The 27094-nt window shown below is 41.5% G+C and overlaps 3 protein-coding genes across 5 annotated transcripts in view; all 3 read right to left on the bottom strand.

Annotated features, from left to right (window-relative positions):
- The window catches only part of ZC3H11A (zinc finger CCCH-type containing 11A), a 29621-nt gene extending 19941 nt beyond the window's left edge, over positions 1-9680 (bottom strand). For all 3 annotated transcript variants that reach the window (XR_009546325.1, XM_007522122.3, XM_060178628.1), the window contains exons 1-6: positions 9544-9680; positions 7770-7889; positions 4815-4938; positions 2016-2219; positions 1783-1899; positions 774-854 (exon numbers count right to left, since the gene is read on the bottom strand). Coding sequence is in view for 2 of the 3 variants with exons in the window: in XM_007522122.3 (XP_007522184.1) it covers positions 774-854; positions 1783-1899; positions 2016-2219; positions 4815-4938; positions 7770-7889; positions 9544-9597 (700 nt within the window). In the remaining variant the exon portion in view is untranslated. The remainder of the gene's footprint in view (positions 1-773; positions 855-1782; positions 1900-2015; positions 2220-4814; positions 4939-7769; positions 7890-9543) is intronic.
- Positions 9681-15435: 5755 nt separating this feature from the next.
- LOC132534611 (uncharacterized) lies at positions 15436-15534 on the bottom strand. Its single transcript, XM_060178629.1, has one exon. The coding sequence runs from the start codon at positions 15532-15534 to the stop codon at positions 15436-15438; it is 99 nt and encodes a 32-aa protein (XP_060034612.1).
- Positions 15535-16038: 504 nt separating this feature from the next.
- On the bottom strand, positions 16039-21171 carry ZBED6 (zinc finger BED-type containing 6). The gene has a single exon (XM_007522121.3). The coding sequence runs from the start codon at positions 20238-20240 to the stop codon at positions 17217-17219; it is 3024 nt and encodes a 1007-aa protein (XP_007522183.2). The 5' UTR covers positions 20241-21171; the 3' UTR covers positions 16039-17216.
- Positions 21172-27094: the final 5923 nt, after the last annotated feature.

Genomic DNA, 27094 nt, shown 5'->3' with positions numbered 1-27094 from the left:
ATTCCAGAAAAAAATTCTAGTGGTTTTGAAGAATTATTGACTACAAAGTATGTTTAGGATAACAATCCAATCCTATCTATTTCCTCAATTAAATGATACTGAAGCTGAAAAGAAAAAGCTAGTTTTGAGAGATCAAGAGGATTCCTTTGCATGTCAATTACACCTGAATTAAATATATATATATATATATATATATACATATACATACACACATGGCTCTTTATTGTTATCTGCCTGGCTTTAAACATTAGGGACTGAAACACTACAATGAATTTAAAATAACCACGATTTATTTTTAAAAAGTAAATATTTCTTTTTCTCTTTTTTTTAAACCAGAGAACTGTTCGGCTCTGGTTTATGGTGGTGCAGGGGACTGAACCTGGGACTTGTGGAGCCTCAGGCATGAGAGTTTCTTTGCATAACCATTATGCTATCTACCCCTGCCCAGAAGTAAATATTTCTTGAGGTGGATTGAGAGACAGTGAGAGAGAAAAAGAGGAGGAGGAGGAAGAGGAGGAGGAGGAGGTGGAGGAGGAGGAGGGAGAACAGAGGGAGACAGACAGATCAGAACAACACTCAGGTATATGTGGTGCCAGGGATCAAACTCAGGATCTCATGCTTATGATTCCAGAACTCTATCACCGTGCCACAAAAAGTAACCTTAAATAAGTCTATGTTTCACTTTGAACAATTCCCAGAAGTCAAATGTTGCAAAGTGTGTACCAGTGTCTAACCACATTCAGCCACCTGTGTGATAATTCCTGATGACTTACCACCTTGCTTCTTGGATTTTTCTTTCATTTTCTTTGACTTAATTTCCTCAAGAGTTTTTATTCCAAAATCCAAACATTCACCTGTGAGACCAAATAAAAATAACATGAGGAGCTAGCACCTTATGACCTTGGTGATATACATGCAAGGCATTAAAATGTATGAGGGGCAGGTTAAGACTGAGGTGAGTGCACAAGTTTCAAAGATCATTAAAACAGTCTGGACACACTGAATAGTGCTGAGTGAGGGTCACCAGCAATAAAGTGCATTGTATTTATTATCTTTAAAAAAATTTTTTAAATGTTTTATTTTTTCTTAATTTTTTTAATATATTTTTTTCCCTTTTGTTGCCTTTGTTTTTTATCGTTGTTGTAGTTATTACTGTTACCGATGTCGTCATCGTTAGACAGGACAGAGAGAAATGGAGAGAAGGGGAAGACAGAGAGGGGGAGAGAAAGACACCTGCAGACCTGCTTCACCGCCTGTGAAGCAAGTCCCCTGCTGGGGGCTTGAACCACGATCTTTATGTTGGTCCTTGCACTTTGTGCCACATGCACTTTACTCATTGCGCTGCCACCCGACTCCCTAATTTATTTATTATTGAATAGAGACAAGAGAGGAACTGAGAGGGGAGTGGGAGACAGGGAGGGAGAGAGACAGAGAGACACCTACAGCCCTGCTCCACCACTTGTGAAGCTTTCCCCCTGCAGGTGGGGATCAGGGTCTTTAACCTGCAACCTTGCGCACGGCAATGTGTACTCTTAACCAGGTGCACCACCACCTGGCCCCACTTGCTGTATTTTTTGCAGCATCATTATATATGACAATTTATTGTTCTTGGGGTAGCCCGACTTTTTCAGAGAGAGACAGAGACAGACAGGGCGTAAAGAGCTTCCTCCAGCGTCACAGCACTCTCATGTGGTACTGGGGCTTGAATCTGGGCCGTGTACATGGAATGGCAGGTGTCCTGTCCGGTTGAGTTCTCTCTCAGTCAAGATAGGTTCTTTTTACCTTGCTTTAAGCTGACTCCAGGTTTCCAGGCAGACGTCACCCGTAATCCATTATGAACTTCAGGTGGTGGTTGCAGGAGAGGCGCTTTGGATTCATCACCTTCCTCAGAAAACTGATCTACATATCAACATTTAAGGCAATTTTACAATTAGAACATGCTAACGGCTTTAATCCGGCTTCTAATTCACTCAGTGGCTCTAATGACTTATGGGCCATAAAGAGCTGCAACTCACCATCATCGTCTTCATCATCATCTGCAGCATTGATAACAACTGGTGGATGTGTGGGGCTAGGAACATTTTCCGAGCTTTCCACTTTCATAACACTTCGCAGCTGGGGGGAGGGATTCGACTGGACAGACAATTTGCTCTGTTGAACTGTGAGCTGGCTAGACTTCACTTCCTCTTCTGTTGACTCAGGCACAGTGGGCAACACAGCTAGACATACAAAGTTAGCCACAAATGAAAAACAGAAGACAGAGTCCCAATTCAAAATCCCCCAACCATCTTTAAGTGTGGTGTAGTCCATTCTAAGCATTTCTTTCTTTTTACCTAGTTTCCCCATTTTCCTCAGCCTCAATTCACAGGGGGAAATGTAGCTTCTAGCTAATACTTAGTCTTCACTGTATATAGACAAACTTACAGAGTGCCCTTAAAAGGAAATAGGGGCGAAAGAATGCACCCAGTTCAGTGCACAAGTCACAAAGCACAAAAACCTAGGTTCAAGCTCCCAGTCCCCGTCTGCAAGGGGGAAACCTTGAAATCAGTGAAGCAGTGCTACAGGTAGGGGTCTCTCTCCCTATCTTAACCTTCTCCTCTCAATTTGTCTCTATCAAATAAATAAGTAAACAGACACCTGCAGATCTGCTTCACTTGTGAAGCGACCTCCCTGCATGTGAGGAGCAGGGGGAACTTGAACTGGGGTCCTTGCATATCATACTATGTGCGCTTAACCCGGTGTGCCACTGCCCAGCCCCCTTAAATAAACTATCTTTTAAAAAAGGAAATGGAGAGTGAATTAATTTCCCCCCCAAACTCTAGACATTTAATTTCAAACTGAAATTCTAGCTGTTTTCAGTAAAGCAGCATGCTAACAGTGTAGGTCACAAGGGTGGCTCAGGGGTAGAATGCAGCAGTTTACATTTATACAAAATCCTGGGTTCTATCACTAACACCCATAACTGTATGCAACAAAGAAGATCTCCAGCCTTTGAGTGTTGCTTTTTCATTATTATTATTATGTACATACTGATTTTTTTTATTATGCATTGGATAGAGACAGAAAAACTGAGCAGAAGTGGGAGTTAGGGAGAAAGAGACCTGCAGCACTGCTTGTGAAGCTTCCCTCTTGCAGATGGGGACCAGGGACTTGAACCTAGATGCTTATGCACTATTTTTTTAAAAAATATTTATTTATTTACCTCCTTTTGTTGCCCTTGTTGTTTTTATTGTTGTAGTTAGATAGGACAGAGGGAAATGTAGAAAGGAGGGGAAGACAGAGAAGGGGGAGAGGAAGACAGACACCTGCAGACCTGCTTCAGGATTTGTGAAGCGACTCCCTTGCAGGAGGGGAGCCGGGGGCTCGAACTGGGATCCTTACTTCGGTCCTTGTGCTTGTGCCACCTGCGCTTAACCTGCTGTGCTACTGCCTGACTCCCCCTTATACACTATTAACATGTATGCTCTACCAAGCGATCGACCACTTAGACCAAATTACTTAATTTTATTAAAAATTAATTTTAAATTTTTATATTTGATATGCAGAAATTGAAAGGAAATGGAATATAGAGGGAGAGACACAGACACACCTATAGCCCTGCCTCACTACTTGTGATGCTTTCCTCCTGCCCTGGACAAAGTTGCTTTAAGATAGTAGATAACATTTTTTATACAAAACCAGAAATAATCTTTACTTTACAAGTAAAGATACAGAGCTGTCCAGTCTCAATCTCTTTTAAAAAGCTGATCGCTTCCTTAGAATATTACTTGAAAAGGAACCTTGGAGGTCAGTACTAATTTTTGGTAGGATCTAAGTTTTAGTTTAGATTATGGCCTAAAGCAATGAAAAAAAATGCCATGACTTTTCCCACAACCCAGTATTTCAGTAAAGAAGTGTATGATATATGCTAGTTTCTGTAGAACTGTCTGAAATATACAACTCTGTAATAAAGCACAAAATCTGGCTTTAGGAAATATGCAAATGAATTGCCATGGCATGGGTGGCTTCTTTCTAATAAAATAGTGAGATGGTCAGACTTGCCAACCTCTGGTCTAGAGAATGAAGTTTCTTTTGAAAGCATCACTGAATCTGATAATAAGATGGAAAATGCAGCAAACTAGCCATCTGTCATACCAAGGCATGACTTTTTAAAAGTTTTAATCATGGTTGACTACAGGTTAATGACAGTATACAAGTCATTTAACTTTAATTAAGTTCAGTCCCCTATCTGGAAAATGGAAATAACACTGATTTCTCCCATGACTAAAGAAAGCAATATACGGAGGCCAGGCGGTAGTGCAGAGGGTTAAATGCACATGGCATAAAGTGCAAGGACCGGTATAAGGATTCCAGTTCGAGCCACCGGCTCCCCACCTGCAGGGAGTTTGCTTCACACGCGATGAAGCAGGTCTGTAGGTGTCTTATCTTTCTCTCCCCTTCCCTGTATTCTCCTCCTCTCTCAACTTCTCTCTGTCCTATCGACAACAGCAGCAATAACAAGGGCAACGAAATGGGGGGAAAAATAGCCTCCAGGAGTAGTGAATTTGTAGTGTAGGCACCAGGCCCCAGTGATAACCCTGGAGATGAAAATTAAAAAAAGAAAGCAACACACATAAAGTACTTTGTATATGGTATATAGTGGACGCTCATTATATATTAACTTGTTTTTTTTTTTTTTCTTTTCTTCTTCTTCACCAGAGCAGAGTCGTACCTGAGAGCTCAGAGCCTTAGGCATGAAGGTCTTTTGCATAACCATTATGCTAGCTCCCCAGCCCTATAATAACTATCCTTTTAAAATTAAAAATAGCTCTTACTTTTGCTCGGAGGTAGGAAAAGTCCATCAACATAGCGTCCTCTGTTGTGATGGAAAGCACAGTTTAGTTTTTGACATCCCATTGGCTGATTTTCCCAGTAACAAGGAATCTCACTGCGTTTTTTCTGTAATAGGTAAAACAAAGATTGAAATGTGATTTACACTAATTCAGTTATTTCCTCTCTGGATAAATTCATACAAGAATTTGATGCACACGAGATGATTCTGAACTGGAGGAAAAGTGGTTACATGAAACAGTGCACAGGACACATGTACTTGTCAAATACAGGTTGCAAAGTGATCTCAAACTTTATTTACAGTTCTAAATTCCCACTTATTGACTTGGTAGCTGGCCCAGTAAGTACATTTACTTATGAAAATTCTTCAAGTTATAAGACTGTGATTTGTACACACACACATGCACACGCATATGCACATGAAGAGTCAACTGGGTGGAGGGAGGGCCTGGACAGATAAACACTTCTGAAAAGTAACATCTGGCTAATAACCTTTCGTTTCTTGGGTTTCTCATCATTACTAATTTAAAGAAATAATGCAAAGAAATTATCACTACAGGGAGTCGAGCTATAGCGCAGCAGGTTAAGCGCAGGTGGTACAAAGCACAAGGACCAGCCTTAGGATCCCGGTTCAAGCCCCCAGCTCCCCACCTGTAGGGGAGTCGCTTCACAGGCGGTGAAGCAGGTCTGCAGTTGTCTATCTTTCTCTCCTCCTCTGTCTTCCCCTCCTCTCTGTCCTATACAACAATGACGACATCAACAACAATAATAACTATAACAATAAAACAAAGGCAACAAAAGGGGATAAATAGTAAAAAAAAAAAAAATTATGGTGAAGCAACATGATAGTTTTTGCAACATGCCTGTGGCTTTAGCTCCAGGTTCAATATAGGTCCCATCACAGTCCAGAGAAATAAATACAATTTAAAAATCCTTAAATGTATCAAAAAGGATAAAGATCAAAATCTGCCAGTAATTGAAAGAAAAGTACAGGCTGAACCTGTTAGGTCAGACAGCAAAGTGCTTGTTGACTGACTGAAAACAAGTTCTGGCCAAAGGAGGAATCCACAGAGTTGACTGGTAGCTCATTGGGAGAGCCTACATGCTATCATGAGCAAGGACCTGGACTCAAGCCCTGGAGTCTTAGGGGCCGGGAGGTGGTGCACCTGTAAACACACATAAGAACATGTGCAGGGACCTGGGTTTGAGTCCCCACTCCCCACCTGTGGATATGGGAAAGTGTGCTTCTCAAGTGGAGAAGCAGATCTGCAACTGTCTTATCTTTTACACTTCCTCTCTATCTCTACTCCCCTCTCAATTTTTCACTGTCCTGTCAAAACAGAAGGAAAAAAAAAAAGGTGGAAAAAATGGCCACTGAGAGCGGTGGATTCAATAGCACTAAGCCCTAACAATAATCCTGGTGGGAATAACAACAGAGAGAGAGAGAGAGAAAGAGGAAGAATGGGTGATGGTTCCTGGAATCTTGAGGCATCTTCTAATGCTAGAAAACTAAGAGAACTTAAAAAACACCCAAGGGAAGAAGCCTCCTGGGCAGTGCTGTAGGAGTCTCTCCTCCGTCTCGCTCCTTTACAAATAATGATGATGAAAGGAAAGAAAGGCATGAAAAATAGTGGAGCTGTGTGGACACTGAGCCCTTACAATAACCCGAATAGCAAAAACAAAACAAACCACATAAAAACAAGTAACTGAAAGTTTCAACTGAAGTGGGATAATTACAGAGAACCTCCCCATAAAATACAACAGAAAACTTTATTGTGATGTAATCTGGCAGACCCATCGAGCAATCAAAGTTAACAACATCCAGTAATTGCTTAGTTATACCTGTATGCCACCTAACAGTATGCTTGAGAAGATAGCTTCTGGGCTATTCCAGCCAGACACACCAACCCCAACCCGGAGGAAGTACAGGACAACCCAAACTGAGAGACATTCTATAAAATAACTGACCTCTCACTCCCGTAACTGCCAACATCAGTGAGAGGCAAGGAAAAAATGAGCAACCTACTAATAATTGAGATTAAAGAATCATGAAAACTACATGCAGGGAGTCGGGCGGCAGCACAGCGGGTTAAGCGCATGTGGCGCAAAGCACAAGGACTGGCGTAAGGATCCCGGTTTGAGCCCCAGCTCTACCTGCAGGGAAGTCGTTTCACAGGCGGTGAAGCAGGTCTGCAGGTGTCTGTCTTTCTCTCCCACTCTCTGTCTTCCCCTCCTCTCTCCGTTTCTCTCTGTCCTATCTAACAACGACTACAACAATAAAAAACAAGGGAACAAAAGGGAATAAAAAAAAATTTAAAAAAAAAAGAAAACTACATGCAAAAGTTTCTGGATTCACTCTTTCTTGGAAAAAGGGCAGAGGCCAGGTGGTGGCATACCTGGTTATGAGCACACATTACAGTGCTCAAGGATCCAGGTCGAAGCCTTCTATCCCCCCACCTGCAGGGGGGAAGCTTTGTGAGCAGTGAAACCATGCTGCAGATGTTAAATGGGACAAAATGCAAAATGTGAATGAGTTGACAGATGAGTATGTATTAGCTTTCTAATTTCAGTGGTTGTATGTTGGACAAAGTTCTTGTTTGTAAGAAGTGGTCACCAAAGTATATAGAAAGGGACCAGGTGGCAGTGCAGCGGGGTAAGTGCACCTGGTGCAAAGTGTAAGGACCAGTGCAAGGATCCCAGTTCAAGCCCCAACTCCCCACCTGCAGGAAGGTTGCTTCGCAAGCAGGTCTGCAGGTGTCTATCTTTTCCCCACCTCTGTCTTCCCCTCCTCTCTTGATTTCTCTATGTCTTATTCAACAACAATAGCAGCAATAATAACAACAACAAGGGCAACAAAATGGAAAAAAAAAAAGTATTCAGAAGATGATAGGTGACGTCCTTCATTTACCAAGCTGTAACAATTCAAACTGAAAACTCACATCAATTTCCATGTGCCGAAATCTGCACACTTGTCGAAAACAGCGTCCTTCTTGCCATAATGTGCAAACAGTTTCATTTCCTAGTGCAGCTTCACAGTGACGGAACGGACAGCTGTCACCCTGTAAACATAGAGAATAATGCAGAAAAGAACTAACTATAGTGCCAAAATAGATTGCAGATATGTTTTTTATTGTTGCAGTTATTATTGTTACTGAGGTTGTCATTGTTGGGACAGAGAGAAATAGAGAGAGGAGGGGAAGACGGGGGGGAGAGAAAGATACCTGCAGACCTGCTTCACCGCTTGTGAAGCAATTCCCCTGCAGGTGGGGAGCAGGGGGCTCAAACCAGGATCCTTATGCCAGTCTTTGTGCTTTGTGTGCCACGTGTGTTTACCCTGCTGTGCTACCGCCTGACTTCCAGACATAATGTTTTTTTAATATATATATATATTTTCCCTTTTGTTGCCCTTGTTGTTTAACATTGTTGTGGTTATTACTGTTGCTATTGATGCTGTTGTTGTTGGATAGGACAGAGAGAAATGGAGAGAGGAGGGGAAGACAGAGAGGGGGAGAGAAAGACAGACACCCGCAGACCTGCTTCACCTCCTGTGAAGTGACTCCCCTGCAGGTGGGGAGCCGGGGGCTCAAACAGGTGATTCTCAAGCCTCAGGCATGAGAATCTCTTTGCATAACCATCTAAAGCTTTCTTTTTCTCTTTCTTTCTCTCTCTCTCTCTCTTTCTTTCTTTGAAAGATAGGAGAGAGAGAAAGAACCCAGACATCACTCTGGTACACGTGCTGCCAGGATTGAAGTTGGGACCTCCTGCTTGAGAGACTAGTGCTTTATCCACTGTGCCAAAGCACTAAGGAAGCTCTTAAAAAAACATTATGTCTTGGGAGTCAGGCGGTAGTGCAGCAGGTTAAGTGCACATGGTGCAAAGCACAAGGAACAGCTTAAGAGCAGTGCTCTGGTTAAAAAAAAAAAAAAAAAAGCTTCAAGATGAACAAGAAACAATGTGAGCTTCCTACTTTTCATTTCTTGATAGCAACTTTCAGTTCACCTAACAATGAGTAAGAAGACAATGCAAGTAAGAGATACTATATAAAAAAAATATTTTGCAGTTCATATTCAAGACTGTAACCCAAGTTGTTTAAGTAGCTTTTGGTGGGGAAATCAGAAGTGAATAGGTTAGGACTTCAGTATAACTCCTTCATATACTCCACTATAAACTTTACTTCAAACAAAATGCTACTGCTCCAGATATTGCTACATTTACAATTAGAGCTTTGCTGAAAACTTATCACTTAAGCAGCTGGAAAGATAAGTTTAACAGGTATGCCTGAGGCTGGCTTCCAGTTTAATCCCCAACACTGCAAGTTTCTCTTGTGAAACTCTAATCTCATATGAAATAAAAAGCAGCACCGAGGAGATTTAAGAGTTTTTGTAACAATATATACACTTACACTATTAGTGATAAGGGAACAGAAACAGCAGGCACATTTAACTGAATCATGCAGAACGGGGAGGAGACAGAGAGGTAGCTCAGCAGGTAGGTCTCTGATGTGCAGGCCAAGTTCAAGTCCTGGCATCACATGGGAATGGCAGGTACCCAGCCTGACTGAGCACCAACTTGGGCTTCAAAAGCTGCAACTTCAAGCTCCAGCACAATAGTATGCCAGAGTGAAACAGTGCTTTGATAGCTCGCATAGTAAATCAATATTTACAAAAAGGTAAGAGAAAACACATGAAATAAAAGTAGATATATAATTCTTACTTTGGTACATGTAGAATAGAAAAAGAAATAGCAATCTTCTCCTTGATTAGGCATGCTGGGTAGATCCTCAAATCAGAAGTGGCTACTTGAAAACAAGCCACTGCTTCCTCAAGGCGAGGACCAGCTCCAAGTCCTCTTGAAATGGATTTAATCTTCTAAAAGACAACTCAATCACAGAAGTCGTCTTTAAAATGTAACCCTAAAATGAGACATGGAATAAAAATATTTCAGGCAAATTCTTCCAATTTCCTCCAGAACACCTTATCTAAAGAAGTCATTTTGTTAAAAACAAAATTTAAAGTACTAAGAAGTGCTAGTTTATACAGCATCTTATGAACATTATATTCTTATACAAGTCCTGCACATCCTCACCTCTGATATAGTTTTTATTAGAGTCAAGCACGTCCTTCTTTCTTTTACATTCTCCATGGCATCTGTTACACTGCTGTCGCATAAAACTAAATTAAATACTGCCAATTTGACTATATTTCAAATTATTAGTAGGGCAGATTATTTTACAGAAGATACTTGCTAAATCTATATTCCTGAAAACTAAAGACTCTTTCTGATCACCCTGTTCTGAGACTTTGTTATAGAAACCCTGGGAAACTAGTACAGTTTACAAACAGTCAATTAGCTTGGAAAATACAAAGGCAGTTTTAACAGAGAAAGCAGTTCTAGTTAATGTCTAACAAATGATGTTATAACAAATGGATATCCATACACAAAGTAAGACCTGAGGTGAGCATACATCTTCCAAAAGGCTAAAATGAATCACAGATTAAAATAGTGCAAACACTATAAAACTATAAGAAAATGGGAGTCAGGCGGTAACGCAGTGGGTTAAGCGCATGTGGCGCAAAGCGCAAGGACTGGCAATAAGGATCCCAGTTCGAGTCCCCGGCTCCCCACCTGCAGGGGAGTCACTCCACAGGCAGTGAAATAGGTCTGCAGGTGTCTGTCTTTTTCTCACCTTCTCTGTCTTCCCCTCCTCTCTCCATTTCTCTCTGTCCTATCTAACAACAATATCAATAACAACAATAAAAAAGAAGGGCAACAAACGGGAAAATAAGTCACACTGAAAAACAAAAAAGGAAGGAAGGAAGGAAGGAAGGAAGGAAGGAAGGAAGGAAAGGAGGGAGGGAGGGAACGAGGGAGAAATCGAAAAGAAAAAAAGATGGAAAGACAAGTTAGCGGCCTGGGAGTACTGAACTTGCAGACATGAAGTCTTGACTTCTATCGCTGCCACAGTGTATGTCAGATGTCCGGTTCTCTTTCTCACAAATCTTGGGAGGAAAAAAAAAGTTACAGACCAAGAGAATAGTCCTTACAAAATGTGTAACCAGTAAAGAACATTCAAAACAAATAAACAAGCAAAACACTTGAAATTCAACAATAAAACCAGGGACTGGGCAGTAATAATGCATATCCGGTTGAGTGCAGACATCACTATGTGCAAGGACCCTAGTTCAAGCCCCCAGTCCCCATTTGTATGAGGGAAGCTTCACCTAGTGGTGAAGCAGGTCTGCAGATGTCTGTCTTGTCTGTCTCTCCTTTTAATTTCTCTCTATCCTATCAAATAAAATAAAAAGGAAGAAATCACAAGGAAGAGAAGAGAAAAAAGGCCACCAGGAGTAGTGGATTTATAGTGTAGGCACTGAGCTCCAGTGTTAACCATGGTGGCAATTGAAAAAGAAAAAAAAGAAAAAGAAAGTACATAAAACAAAAGAAAAGAATTAAATGATGAGAAAAGGCTGGTGAAACAGCTCACCTGGATAGTGCGCCTGCGTTGCCATGCACACAAGCAAGGCTTAGTGCTCAGAAGCTTCAGGCTATGGTCTTTCTTTTTAGACTTTTTTTTTTAAATTTATTTCCTTTTTGTTGCCCTTGTTGTTTTCATTGTTGTTGTAGTTATTATTGTTGTTATGATGTCGTCATTGTTGGCTAGGACAGAAAGAAATGGAGAGGAGGGGAAGACAGAGAGGGGGATAGAAAGATAGACACCTGCAGACCTGCTTCACCGCCTGTGAAGTGACTCCCCTGCAGGTGGGGAGCCGGGGGCTTGAACCAGGGTTCTCATGCCGGTCCTTGAGCTTTGTGCCACGTGCGCTTAACCCGCTGCGCTACCACACACACACACACACACACACACACACACACACACACACTTTTTTTACCAGAGCACTTATCAGCTCTGGCTTATGTGGTGCAGGGGACTGAACCTGGGACTTTGGAGCCTCAGTCATGAGAGAGTCTTTGCATAACTATTATGCTATCTACCCCACCCCCCAGACAATATTTTTAAGTCCACCTGTATGTTAGCTGTCAAGTTCAAGCACAAATTACTAAAACCATGGGCTACTAGGAACATACCTAAAAGACTTCCTAGCCTCTATCCACCCTAAGATCCCTTTTCTCATCTGCTCTGTTCCTACTTTATGGTGCCTGTTTATCAAACATTTTGTTCCGCTTTATATATTATTGCCATTCAGCCACTAAGTTGCATATGCTACTATAATTCCATCCTGACTTCCCTGGGCCGATGACCTCACCAATGTGTCCTGGAGTCTCACCTACCTACAGCCCTACCCCGCTAGGGCAAAACAGAAGCAATTATAGAAGCCACACATTCCAACTTCTGCACCCCATAAAGAATTTTGGTCCATACTCCCAGTGGAAAATAAATGTTAGAGGGAGATGAACAGTAGGCTTTGAACTCCAATTCCCTCAGGACCCAGAGAGAAAAGGGGAAAAAGGAAGAACATTCAGAAGTATTACAGGTATAGGTGTGACTCAGGAAAGAAGAGAAAGCAGGAACACACACACACACACACACACAAAAAGTAAAAAGAAAACATAAATACAGATAGTTACAGAAATAATGGTCAACCCTTATCTGTGACCTTGGGAGAATGACTGAAGTTTCCAATGGAAGGAACGGGGATACAGAACTCTGGTGGTGGGATTACACCCCTGTTATCTCCTAATATTGTAAATCAACATTAGATCACTAAAAAAAAAAACAAAAAAACTACAACCAAGATTGGTCTACCATTGATGGGACGGTTAAATTTAATAGCAACTTACTGACCCACTAAATGGGAATTTTAAAAACAGGACCAAATGGTAATTTGAAAAACTAACTAACTAACTCAAATCTGAGGAGCATAATCGTTGTGCAAAAGCTTCCATGCCTGAGGCTCCAATGTTCCGTACCACCCTAAGTCAGAACTGGGCAGTGCTCTGGTAAAAAAAAAAAAAAAAAAAGTGGCCCAGGAAGTGGTGCCATGGATAGCGCTAGATTCTCAAACATGAGGTCCCAAGTTCAATCAGCAGCAGCACATTATGCCAGAGTGTTGCTCTGGGTTCATTTGTTCCCGTTCTCTTATTAATAAACAAATCTTAAAAACAAAAAAGAGGAAGGAAAAAAGGCTTATTATACAACAATTCACTGTTTTTAACAACTGCCTTAGTATCTGATTTGATAGCACAGATAAGGCATTTAGCAGATTGAATCACAGTATACAGCAAAAGAGAAACATCACATGACCCAAAAGGTCTGTGTCAGGTCAGAGAATGGTTTCGCATTAGGAAATTCCACTGCATTAACAGAGGAAAGGTGGTGGGGGAATAAACAAACAAAAAACCCTGCACATGGATGGGAAAACTTCTGTGGTGTGGTTTCTTTCTCCCTCTCTGTATCAGAAACAAACAAGCATGCAAGCAAACAAACAAAGCAAACAGAAGTAGCATTTTAAGATTTCAAAAAAAATAAATAAGGGAATTTTTAAGTTAGAATGGTTCTTAAAAAGCTAATTTGTAATACATATTCCCGATAAAAACTCAATTTACAAAGAATGTCCTTAGGCACAGGAAACATCAGGACATGAAAGAACATAAAACACTCTTGGCTTATGAGGGGAGCACACAGTCTCCCAGCACTATTCAAGAGTCTAGCATAGGTGTTAAGCAAAAGTTTCCATTTCCAAATACGTGTATACTGAATGCAATTCAAGCCAAAGTCCTGTTCAAAGATTATAGGAACTTGACTGTACATTTCAGGATAACTAGAAAAAAATAAAAATTCCATTAAGGAAGGAAGAGCCCGCAGTTATTTTAGTCGATATGAAATTTAACATTTGGGGGCTGGGTCGTGGCCAGCCTGGTTGAGCGCACATGTTACAATGTCCAAGGACCTGGGCTCCAGCCCCCCAGTTCCCACCTGCAGGGGGAAGCTTTCCAAGTGGTGAAGCAGGGCTGCAGGTGTCACCATCTCTTATCCCCCCCTTCCATCTCAACTTCTGGCTATCTCAATCCAGCAAATAAATTAAGATAATAATAAAAAAAATCATCAAAATCTAACATTTAAATACAGCACTGGCAAAAGAATGTGTAGATAGATCAACAGAATCGAGAGTTCAGGAGTAAATGGGATCTAAGAAAAAAGCAGCATTAAAAATCTACACAAAAAACCTGACAATTGATTTGAGGGTAAAACATTTCATATAGAAAAGTACTATTCTTTTTTTAAAAAATATTTATTTATTCATTCTTTTTTAACATTTCTTTTAAAAAAATTTATTTATTTTTTTCCCTTTCTGTTGCCCATGTTTTATCATTGTTGTTGCAGTTATTACTGTTGTTGTTATTGATGTTGTCGTTGTTAGACAGGACAGAGAGAAATGGAGAGAGCGGGAGAGAAAGACAGACACCTGCTTCACTGCCTGTGAAGCGACTCCCCTGCAGGTGGGGAGCCGGGGGCTCGAACTGGGATCTTTATGCTGGTCCTTATGCTGGTTCTCACGCTTTGCGCTATGTGTGCTTAACCCGCTGCGCTACTGCCCAACTCCCTCTTCTGGTCTTTTCTATAATGTGCATGTACATCATACACAGATACACAGAAAGGGATGTTTGCATCTCAAAACTAAAAACTTGACACAGGTAAGTGCAGGAAAGGTATCTTACCGACGCCGTCTACTTTCTTACTGATCCTGGAAAATTAATTAATTGAAAAAAATTTCACTCCTTTAATGAGAATATAAATTCACTCCCACTTACATTAGCTGGTTGCTCTCAACAGGAACGTCTGTGTCTTCACTGAGTTCCAATCTATTACGCCTGTAGGTCGAACCAACACTCAATCCATGAATTAATAATAATGAGGCAGAAAGAATTTTCCTTCTCACATTGCCAAGGAAACCTCTCAGCCACAATTCAAACACAGGACGTGTTTTTAGAACATTTCCCAACTACTGGGAGATTAAGTCCATTCCAATAACCTTTGCCAGACTGGAGACAGCTAGTGTTAGTTATCTCCTCAAAAATACAAACAAGAACAAGTTCATTTGAAGATGAACTTGAGATTCAAAGGATTACTTAAAAATAAAAAATCCATCTTCCATAGTCGAACATTAAAAAAGAAAAAAAAAAATCAAAAGAAAAGAAAAAGAATAAAAAAAGGAAAAAGAACACCAAAATTCAATAAGATCCAATTTCTGGTCTTCAAGATTTCTTCACCTATTAAGAAAAAAACAGAAACCTTCCCCCATCTTTATTATCTGTATAACAAAAGCATAATTGTATGTAAAAAATATAGTGTTTTCTGTATATAATATACATACATACTAACTGGTTCATACACACATACACATATATATATACACAAATGTGTAGAAATAAAACATTTGGGTAAGTTTTCCCTTTTAAAACAGACTATAAAAGTCTTTCGATTTGGGTTCATTATAAAAATAGTGAACTTTCTCATATGCTAAAGTACCATAATATATTATACGAAATTTTGCCCAGCCCACAAATAAAATCAACAGAAATCCATACACATCTGTCAATGTGTGTAATATGGACGCATGAGTATCATAATCATCTTTATCATCTTCAGGGAGTGTTCAACCAAAAAAGATAGAAACGTACAGTTATAGAATAACTACAGAGGGGTGCAGCAAGCTGGAGAAGGCACAGCAGCATTATAGCCATCCTGACCTGGCGCTGTCAGAATACAGAGAGCTTCTGAAGAACGACTTTGTTCTTCTTCACAGCAACACCAGGGTCACTGGCCTGCCAGTCAGAATCTGCCCTGCAAAGGCTTGCTTATGCAGCCTAGCTGCAAATTCTTTAGTTGTGGTGGCTACAAGTAAAGACTTTGGAATTATCCATTTACTTCAGTCAGTAAAAGGGTGAACTTTTGGGGCTGAAATTTAACTTCACAATGGTACATTTACCATTTAAGAATTAAAAAAAAAAAAACCAACAAAAAAACTCTTTTGATACATAGAAATGATTTCTAAATTTTGAAACCAGCCCAGTAACAAAGCAATTTTGATTCTCATATAATAAATACTACATAATTTCTAGGCTAAATTTTGCCAAATACTATCCAAGACAAACTAAAATCAAAACTTAAAAAAAAAGTGGACACCTTTTACTCACACTTAATACTAGTCAATTTTCCAGGAAATTTTTGGGCAGGGAATATCCCCAAATCTAAAATGAAAAAAAGGAAAAATTGGGATCTTACATTAGTTATTCAGTCTGAAACTTTTAATAGACTTTACTAAAAGTCATCATTTTTCTGGCCTTCCACTCAATTCAAAGAAATATTTTCAGAGTGGAAATGGACATTAAGGATCGCTGAGATCAATCATCTCATTTTAGCAGTGAGACAATGATTCCTAACACACAAAAAATATTGATCGCTTATTTTTAGTTAAGATTAGAGATCAAACCAATCTCATGATTAATATATTATTATGGATCATTCAGTCTATTTTTTAAAAGACATTTAATACGATTTGAAATTAAAGAAAATGTTCACGAAATACTGAGTTTCACAAAGTGTGTTCATAGCAATCCCCAATCTTTCTCAATTTTTATGAACTTTTTATTGTTATTTACTCATAAATCATATAAAAGTACCTATATAATTTCTATACTGTTTTTATACTACTTTGTAAAGGAGGGGGAAAAAACCAGTTCCAAGACAAAAAAGTAATTTTCCCAACTATTCTCTAATGTACCCCCTTTATACAGATCCAACTTTGAATATAATAACTCTCACATTCAGTAAGTTGAAAATTTTATAAAGCTGACCAGTATGAGGAGGTAAATAGAAATGTTCAAATATAATTTCATGATTATTATTATTATTTTGCCAACGCATTAGAGTTTAAGAAGAAATGAATAATAGAGGAGGGAAAAAACATACCAATCTACCTTCCTCCCCTCCTCAATTTCTCTGGTTTTAGAACAAATTTCCCACACTGGGAAAAAACTCCACTTAACACCAATTACTAATCCAATCAATCATGCAGATATAGCAATAGTCTTTCAATGCTGCACTATATTTTTAACAAAAAAAAAAAACAAAACCCACACAAAAAAAATCAAGCTTAAAAAAAAAAAATGAAACCCTTTGTCCCCTCAACTGATTATAAACCAAAATTTGACTGCTTTATTTAGTTGCTTGAATTCTTGAAAGATAATCTTCACTTTATCAACATTATAATGCCTCTAAGGAATTTTCAGCCTTTTTTGCATTTTTCAGGTTTCCCTCGGTTCATTCCTAGGTCAGCATAACTATATATAACAGCTATAGCAATTAGGATAAAGTAACATAGTAATAAACTGTTGTTCATTTTGCATGGAGAAAAAAAAAGAAATTAAGATACTTCTTTTTCATTACTTTGAACAACTTCATTCTCAGGACCCAAACTTAAAACCAATGTGGAATAATCATAGTTAACATTTTTCAAGTTCATTTTCAGAAACATCAGTTGTTCTATATTGTCAAAGTCCAGGCTCATGATTTGCTTTGGATGAAAGTAACTATTTGTAGTAAAGGTACACTCAGCTTGCCAACTACAAATGGGGCAACTTAGATACTGAATGGCAACTTGGGTCAAAGCCGGCCATATGCTCCCCTTCCTTTGCCAGTAAATGAAAGGGTCACCACCTCCTGAGATCTCTGTATACTTCTCTTTGAAATATTCATCCACTAGCGCTATAGCAGAGGGAAGCATGAAGCTTTTGTTTGTTATGGCAACATTTATAACTGAGTTCTCCATAGACCCTGAACTGGAAGTGCCTTCTCTTATAGATGAGGTAAGTGAATCAGTGCCTCCAATAGTAAAGGAACCAGAAGATTCTGAAGTTGCGAGATGGCAAACCTCTGGTGGAGAGTCCATGTAACTACAAACTTCTTCTGCAAGAATCTGCTTATACATTTCTAAATCGGCACCTTGAGGGAAAAATTCCTCCAAACTGTTTTTAAAGCAAGGATCTAACAAAGTAGCCAAGATACAGGGCTTGGACTTGAGCATGGTACTTAGTAGTGTGTCCGTTTCAAGTCTGAGAGATAAACTGTCCACCAGGTTGAGGGCCTGAGTAATGCCTCTGCCGTGAAAATTTTCTCTAAGTTTCTGCAGGGAAAGGAGTAGATGATGGATTAGGGGTAGCACCTGATTCAGTCCTGTGGTCTTCACACTCACTTTCTGAGTTACTTCCTCAAATGGCTTAAGAATGTCACAAACGTAAGTCATTAGAGTCCACTGAAGGGAGGTGAGTACAACTCCGCTGGCTCTACCAAGACTATGGTGAACTGAATAGCAATGTTCCAACAGCCATTTCAACATATAGAAGGTAGAAATCCAGTGGCCGGCTTCATCTTGCTTCAAGTCCTTCCACGGAAGTTGGTGATCATTTTGAAATTCTTGAAGGATCTGACGGGCTTTAACGGAATGACTAAAATGATGACAAGTTTTCCTAGCAGCCACTAACATATTCTCAATGCTTTTGTGTTCACAGAAAAAGTCTTGAATGATTATATTTAAACAGTGCAGGAAGCATGGCACATGTGTGAAACCACCATCTTTGATCGCATGTACCACATGAGAAGAGCTGTCAGAAACAATGAAGGTAGGGATGAGGAAATTAGGAGAAAGCCACAGACCGATCTGGTCATTTAATTCTTGTAAAATGTTGGTTGGCAAACAGTCTTTGGCCAAACCTGTTACACAAAGCACTGCTGACTTTCTGAAATCGGGGATCTTGCCATTACTAGAAGACGGTGTTTCCAAAGAGACCCAGTGTACAGTCACAATAAAATAGTCAGTGCAGGGGTCATGGGTCCACATGTCTACAGTCAGGTGGATCTTTTGGCTCTGAACATTCTCTAAAGTTAAGAACACCTTTTCTCTGACCCAGTCATACAACTGAGGTACGGCCTTGGTGAAAAAGTACGTCTCAGATGGCAACCTATAGTCAGGGGCCACAATCTGCATAAACCGTTGAAAGGCTGGTGTTGAAAAGTAGTTGTAAGGATGCATATCCTCCACAATCATCTGAATAACGGCCTGATTTATCCGACTTGAGACTGAATTTTCACAATGAGTTGTTTCTTTCTCCTGTATGTGCATTACAGCATCTTGCTCGGCAACAGGAACGGGACTCTCAGACCTACTGTGTTCAACTTCCGACACATGAGGTTCATCTGAATCAGAGTCACTAAGGTCTTCAACTGTTAAATCTTGGCTGCCCGTGGACTTATCGCCATGCAAAGGATCACTCAAGAGATCACTTCTCTCGGTGTCAGTCTCATCAAATCCATTTCCAGCTGCACCACTGTCTTTGTTGGCCACAGCCCAATGGATGGGATGCGTGGCCTGCAGGTGTCGCTGAAGTGTTGAGGTTCCTAAGTGCGAGCCTGGTCTCCCCCGGCTCACACTCCTTTTACATATATTACAGACGGCTCTTGAGATGTGCTGAGGATCAGTATAAAAAAAATTCCAAACTGCAGATGTCTTGGCTCTTGCTCCAGGAATTAAGGCATGCTTGACAATATTACTTTTGATGAGAAATCTTCCTCTCTCTGCCCTCAGGGCATCAGATACTGACTTATCACGCTTCTTACCCACTCTACCATCATCCAGCGGATCAGCTGGGATATATTCAAAACTTCCACTGCTTCCAGCAGAAGAGGGAGACAAAGGCAGTTCCAAAGAAAAATCCTCTTCCCCGCTAGTGACTCCGTATTTGTTGGCCCGAGCCCAGTGAGGTGAATGCCTTGCCTGCAGATGTCGTTGGAGAGTAGATGTTCCCAGATGGCTGCCTGGTTTGCCCCTGCTAACACTTTTCTCACACAGGTTACAAATAGCCCGCCAGGTGTACTGGGGGTCAACATGGAAGAAGTGCCACACGATGGAGGTCTTGGCTCTAGTACTGGGTAGATAAATCTGTTTTTCTATATTGCCATCAAAAAGACTTTCTTCATCTTGCTCAGGAGAGTTGGAAGTTAACAAAGCAGGGGCATCTGTAACAGGTCTCCCAGTTCCCAAATCTTTACTGAACTTTTTGGCGAGAATCAGTTTCTTTCGTCGCCTTTTACCTTTAATTCGTAAACCCTTCTTTCTTTTCTTTTTGGCAGGCAGTTTTGCCTCTTTACTCATTCCTTCTGCCACCATCTTTCCCTCTACCACATCATCTTCCTCTGTATTAGAATGAATAGAAACACACCCCAAAATGCCAGCTCCACTAAGCGCAGTGGATCTTCTGCCAGGAGAGTGTGTGGAAACTGGTACACTTAAGGAACATATGCTCATTCTCTTTATGCCTCCAAAATGCGTCCCAGAATCTGTTAGTGGATTTCCTACTCCAGCAGGAATACAGCTGCTCCTCTCTACGTGCATTCACTTCCCTGCAATTTCTATGGGGAATCAAATTCCCTTTGGACCAAGGACTTCCAGGCCAGGTTATTTTTAGAGAAAAACTGACAGCAATGAAGTACATTCCCAAACTCTTTCTTAGAGGGCTGTAAGGTCCCTTCCAACTTTCTGAGCTCTGAATTCAAATTTGAGCTCATGTTACAGGAAAAAAAAAATAGAAAAACAAAAAAGAGAGAGAGAAAGAAGGCCCACTTTCCAAGAGTCAGTAGCAACTAGCAAGTCAGGTCTTCCAAATTCCAGGCCCAATGTTCTTTCTGCTTCAACAAGAACTATGATATGCGTCAAGTGCCTTCAGCTTTTAAAACATGTTCATGGGCCTTATAAGAGCAAGATTTCCCCCCCTAAACCCTAAAATGATAATTTTCCAGAAATTTCATGTAAACAAAAACATAGTGCATCATTCAACATTCATCACTGAGGACAGACTTCCAATAAAACCCAAATGTCAATTCTGAACAGCTAAATCAGACTCCACATACTGGTCATTAACAGCAAGTGCTATCTGAGCCCTTTCAGTTCTAAAAGTAATACACTTTTTCTTTTTAAATGCAGGCGGCTGGGGGGAAAATGCGTTTGAGAGTAAAATCAAAAGCGAGCTACGAATTGCATTTTCAATTGGTTAAGCCATGATTAGTTTTCAGAAACGCTTGGACTGGAGCAGCTTTATGACCCGTGAGGATTTCATAAGCTGGCTCACCATATGAGCAGCTCAAACTGAACTGTGAGCTTCAAAGCTCCCCGGAGCCTTGCGGGTTTCCAGCTCCCCTTGTCCCAGCACCCGCACACATCCACCCTCCAGAGCATCGCTACCACCGCCTGCTGCTCAAGGTCCCAGAGCCAAGGTCTGGCAGACGCCAAGAATAACCGGCCTTCCCCATAGGATTCCGCACCGACTAAGGGGGCCTAGGGGGCGTTCTTCATTACGCTCTCATCGGTCCTACTGGGAGACCCGAAGTGTCCCCGAGGCTCTTGACTCCGATGCTCGGGGCCGGGACAGGAGTGTGATTAGGGGGCGGGAGGGGTGGAGGATACCGGGTTAAGGTCGGTGGCTTTGAGAGAATCGCCCAAGTAGTGGGACCCTGGAGAGGAACGAGAGGAGGTAAATTCAGCTCTTGGCACTCGGTCTGGACCCGGGCAGTGCGGGGCGGGCGCTCCACTGGGAAGTCGGCTCGCCCGGAGCGGCTCGCGCGCGGGGAGCAGGTTTCCCCGGGATCCCACGGCCCGGCCCGCACCGGATGTGGGGGGGCGGCTGCGACGGAGCAGGCGCCTTGGCGGTGGGGTGCAGCGGTGGGGGTGGGGAGAGGGGGACGGCGACAGTGAGCGGGAGCCTCGGGCTCCCGGCCCCGCGGGCCGGGGCTGGCGACAGGGGGTCGTCACTGCGGCGCCGCACGACCCGTCTCCCTCCCGGCTTAGGCCGCAGCCACTCCCCTCGCCCTCTCCCCCACCTCTCCGGCTCCAAGACACCTGGGAACCAACAAGCGGGTCTAGTTACCAGAAAACAGAAACTTTACCGAACCGACGACACTATCCCGGGTTCCCGCCTGCTGCCACGTCTTTCTTCTTTCTTAGCCGCTGCCGCCCGCCGTCCACACAGCAACAGCACAGGAGAACCAGGACTGCCAGCGTCAAAGATGGCGCCCGGCTACAGGCTCGGTTCTAAGACTCGACCAGTAAAAGTGCCAGCACGACACAGGGCACGAGGATTCTGGGAGATGTAGTTTCTTCTGTGAGGCGACGCCTAAGATGGCGCCTTACGTCACGAAGGTCACGTGAGGGGGGCGGTGCTAGAGCAGTGCCTTCCCGCCCAACGACTGATTGCGTTTTAGAAACTCTTTCGGTGAAACCATCTATAATTTTTAAATGAAAATATTCTAATCAAGTGACTTAGTAGCAAGAACTATTATGTATACCGGAGCAGACATTATATTTCCCGCTTGCGAAAATATCTGTCTGAAGCCGTCTGAACCGTATATAGATTTAATTGAGAAGTAAACTACTTTTCCCATGTAAGCTCTTTGCTTTAGGAAGTGAAGTTGTTGGGTCTGGTGGGGAGGGGATTTAAGTTATTTCTTAAAACAGATTTCTCTATTGGAGAAAGTAAATCGCGCTCATTAAAAAGCTCACGAGGGTTGAGGGACTAAAATGGGAAGCATCAGCAGCCGCCTCCTCATTTCGTTATTAACACCCCGTGTTTCCTCAAGTGATTTTCACCTTTTATCTTTCATAACATACAAATACACATCACTTTCTAAATTTTAATTTTAAGTAACACAGAAGTCCATAGAAAGTTTAATTTTCCCTTAATCTCATTCACAAGAATTTTGTTAATCGAGCACATATTCTGATTTTTTTTAGCATGCCAATAATCTTTAATTATTTTACACTTTTATAATAGCATCCCACGATCCCCTCCCAATTAGAGGTTCAACTGAGCTGGCTTAGGTGACATTTTACCGATTGGGATAAAGCTTACTCTTCTGCTACTAAGAAAGATCTCATTTCATTTCAGGCTGAAACATGCGACCGGACCTGTGTGCAGCCACCTACCGACGGGGGAGGGAGTCGCAGCGGGTCCGCGGGAAAAGGGTCCGAGTGAGGAGGCGCGGGCCGCCGAACCTCGGACCCAGGGCTACCTGACGTGACAATGCCGAGACTGCGTGTCAACAACACAGCTGGGCCTGGAAACCAAGTTTTCTGGCTGTGCCAACACAACTAAGTGCTTGCTTCCAGCTCCTCCCCTCCCCACCCTATCCCCACCGCCTCCCCACCCTCTCCTCCCTTCCCCCCCCAACTCCTCCCTCCCTCCTCAATAGAGGGGTTTTCAAACAGCTGAAGGGCCTTCCAATCCAAGACTTACCAAGTTGTCCTTCTGGTTTGATTGCTTTTCCCCCTGCAGGGGGAAAGCTTTGTGTGTGGTGAAGCAGAGCTGCAGGTGTCTCTGTCTCTGAGCTTTTAAAAAAATATTCATTTATCTCCTTTTGTTGCCACTGTTGTTTTTATTGTTGTAGTTATTATTGATGTCGTTGTTGTTGGATAGGACAGAGAGAAATGGAGAGAGGAGGGGAAGACAGAGAGGGGGAGAGAAAGATTGACACCTGCAGACCTGCTTCACCTTTGTGAAGAGACTCCCCTGCAGGTGGGGGGAGCCGGGGGCTAGAACCGGGATCCTTAAGCCAGTCCCTCCGCTTTGCGCTACATGTGCTTAACCCGCTGTGCTACCGCCCGACTCCCCTCTTTTTAAAGATTTATTTATTTATTTATTTTACCAGAGCACTACTCAGCTCTGGTATATGGTGGTGCGGGGGATTAAACTTTTGAGCCTCGGGCATGAGAGTCTGTTTGCATAACCTTTATGCTATCTACCCCACCCTAAATTTATTCATTTATGAATGAGAGGGAGAGAGAGAGAGAGAGAGAAAGAGACAGAGATTGATTGACAGGAGCACAGCTCAGCTCTGTTTTATGGTGTTGTTAGGGACTGAACATGGTTCATCAGAATTTCAGGCCTGAAAGTCCTTTTGCATAACACTTATGCTAACCCTAACCTATTATTATTATTATTTTAGTTTTTATTTTAAAGGTAGAGATAGAGAGTCAGAGAGCAAGATTGAAAGAGACCACAACACTGAAACTACAACGCCATGCAGATAGGCTCAAGCCTGGCACATGGCAAAGCAGCACTCTTAAGTGAGCTAATTTTTTCTGACCCCACAGAAGCTTGGTTTTTTTTTTTTTTTAAAGATATTATTAATACAAGGTAGAGAGGGAGGAAGAGAGAGAAAATAAGGGATAAAGATAAATAGATGGATAGATAGATAGATAGATAGATAGACAGACAGACAGACAGACATGGGAAGATAGCATAGTGGCCATGCAAAAGATTTAAGCCTGGGGCTTAAGGTCCTAGGTTCAATCTCTAGCACCACCATAAGCCAGAGCTGAGCAGTGCTTTGTTCTCTCTTTCTATCTTTCTCTTTATAGCTCTCAATCATTAGAGAATAAATAATATGGGACCAGGTGGTAGCGCAGTGGGTTAAGCACACATGGCACAAAGAGCAAGGACTGGTGTAAGGATCCCAGTTTGAGCCCCCGGCTCCCCACCTGCAGGGGAGTCGCTTCACAAGCGGTGAAGCAGGTCTGCTTCTTTCTCTCCCCCTCTCTGTCTTCCCTTCCTCTCTCCATTTCTCTATGTCCTACGACAACGACAGCAATAACAACGGTAAACAACAAGGGCAACAAAAAGGGAGAAAATGGCCTCCAGGAGCAGTGGATTCGTCCAAGCTCCAGCGATAACCCTGGAGGGAAAAAAAAAAAAAGAAGAAATAATAAAATGAGGGAGAGAGAGAGAGAAAGAGAGAGGAGGGAGAGAGAACCAGAGCATCACTATCTATACCACATGGGATGCTAGGGATTGAACACAGAACCTTATCTGCCAAATTCAATTCAGTAATCTGAGACTCACAGCGACATCTCCCAAGCCTGGAAGTTTTTCCTTGGTATTTTGTTTTAAAATGGAGTGACTATGGTCTTATTGGGTAGTGATTTAGCTAAGGAAAGACTGACTAGGCTCTCATCACCACCATCATCATTTACCTACGTTAAGTGCTCTTCTGTCACCATGCTAGGCAGTACGGGGAATCCAAGACAGGAGGAATATGTGGAACTTCCAAGGAAACATGACAAACACCAAGCGAAATAACTGCCAGATAGTGCACACAGATGCCAAGGCATGTTTTAGACCTGAGGTTAAGAGCTCAGATACTGGGGCCCAGGCACAAGTGCACAGAAGCATGGTGATACGAGTGTAAGAATAAAACTCAAGGGTACACACCCTGCGTGGCCTAGAGGGCCACCGCTTCCTCTCAGCTGCAGCTTCTCTTGCCATGAGGAAATGAGAATCCAGTGCTCACACATTTTCTGATGTTTCTTTTCTTTTTAAAGATTTATCATTATGGGATACAGAACTCTGGTGGTGGGAACTGTACTCCTTATCCTATGGCCTTGTCAATTAAAATCAGTTAAAAAAAATGAAACAACTTTAAAGTATGAGAGGGGAGGAAGAAATTGATAGAAAATGAGAAAGGAATGATGAGATAAGTACAGTTTAAGAAAGACTCTCAAATGTGTTTATATATTTACGTAAAATTATATGTGTATATGTATAACATATACACATATGTATATGTTATATGTATATAACATATACATATTTTTTATGTATATGTTATGTATACATATACATATGTATAACAGCTGTACATGCATACAGTCCTTTATGTCTCGTTAAATGATCTAGTTTTCCTTCTAGTTCTTTTTTAATGTTACTTTTTTTTTTTTAGTCTTCTTTTCATATAAAATATCTTGAAGTCCTTTCATTTGGTGTTTGTGTTCAAGTATTTTTTTTTTTTTTGCCTCCAGGGTTGTTGCTGGGGCTCGGTGCCTGCACCACGAATCCACTGCTCCTGGAGGCTATTTTTTTCCCCTTTTGTTGCCCTTGTTGTTTTATTGTTGTTGTGGTTATTATTATTGTTGTTATTGATGTCATTGTTGTTGGATAGGACAGAGAGAAATGGAGAGAGGAGGAGAGAAAGACACCTGAAGACCCGCTTCACCAAAGTGACTCCCCTTGCAGGTGGGGAGCTGGGTGCTCCAACCAGATCCTTGGTCCTTGAGCTTCGAGCCACGTGCCCTTAACCCTTAACCCGCTGCTTTACAGCCCGACCCCCTGTTCAAGTACTCTTGTTGCTATAGTTTATTATCAAGTGACCTGCATATCTATGAAAGTTAACAACTGTATGGTTTCATTTACATATGCAATATAAAAAAACATTAACTCTAAAAAAGATGTTAAGTTGGTGTATTGCACCAGAGTAGAAGACTCTGAGGTGGGTGTGGGATAGGGTTCAGGTCCTGAAACATGATGGCAGAGGACCTAGTGGGGGTTTTATTGTTATGTGGAAAACTGGGAAATGTTATACTTGTACAAACTATTGCATTTACTGTCAGTTGTGAAGCATTAACCTCCCAATAAAGAAATAAATAAAAAAAAATGGCAAGAACCAAAAATGTCAAAGTATGAGCTACAGCTACTATATGGAGCCTTAATCACTATATACTCTGCATGGCAGTTCAGATATGTCCAGTTTGTTCATAATGAACCTGTATTATTTTGCCTTGATAAATTGTTTCAATAATAAAAAAAGAATGTCAAATTGTGGTGGTTATCCTTGGGAGGAAGAGGAGAAAGCCAGGGGGACGGGAAGGGCACAGAACTATCTATGATGATGGATGTGGTGAGGAACTCTACCCTTGTAATCTTGTGATTTTTGTAAACCATTGTTAAATCACTAATAAAAAAATGGTCAAAATGTGAACAAAAGATTTATTCATCTATTAATGAGAACTAGAATATCACTCTAGTGATACATGTTGTACAGAGGTCAAATTAAAGACCTCAAGTTTTGAAGTCCAATCCTATCTTCTGATTTTTTTTTCAAGAGAAACTAGAAATTCAGATTTTTGTGAATTTTTTTTTCTCTGTCTGATTAGGAAATGTGGAAATGAATTTATATTTAAAAAATATCACTTTGTGGGTTGATCTGTAACTTCTCTCTTAGCTTTAGGCGACTTAGGGAAGCAGAGGTGGCCACTGCAAAGTGTAGTGCTTCAGCAGGTAGTTTCCAGAGAGAGAAAGACCAGAACTGACTTGAAAATCGGACAGAGGTGAGCAATAAGGGAGGAGGAGAAAAGAAACTGTGTTATAGAGTCTCCCAAGGGGACAAGGAAACTCAGATGGAGAACACTGTGAAGCCAGGTTG

Source organism: Erinaceus europaeus, chromosome 19 (assembly GCF_950295315.1).
Source record: "Erinaceus europaeus chromosome 19, mEriEur2.1, whole genome shotgun sequence".
NCBI lineage: Eukaryota > Metazoa > Chordata > Mammalia > Eulipotyphla > Erinaceidae > Erinaceus > Erinaceus europaeus.
The sequence above is the reverse complement of the archived record's forward strand: the minus strand, read 5'-3'. Positions and strand labels throughout refer to the sequence as shown.

Bases quoted from the DNA above. Each gene is read 5' to 3' on its own strand.
- LOC132534611 (XM_060178629.1), bottom strand. From the start codon at position 15,534: ATGGCTATAATGCTGCTGTGCCTTCTCCAGCTTGCTGCACCCCTCTGT.
- ZBED6 (XM_007522121.3), bottom strand. From the start codon at position 20,240: ATGCACGTAGAGAGGAGCAGCTGTATTCCTGCTGGAGTAGGAAATCCA.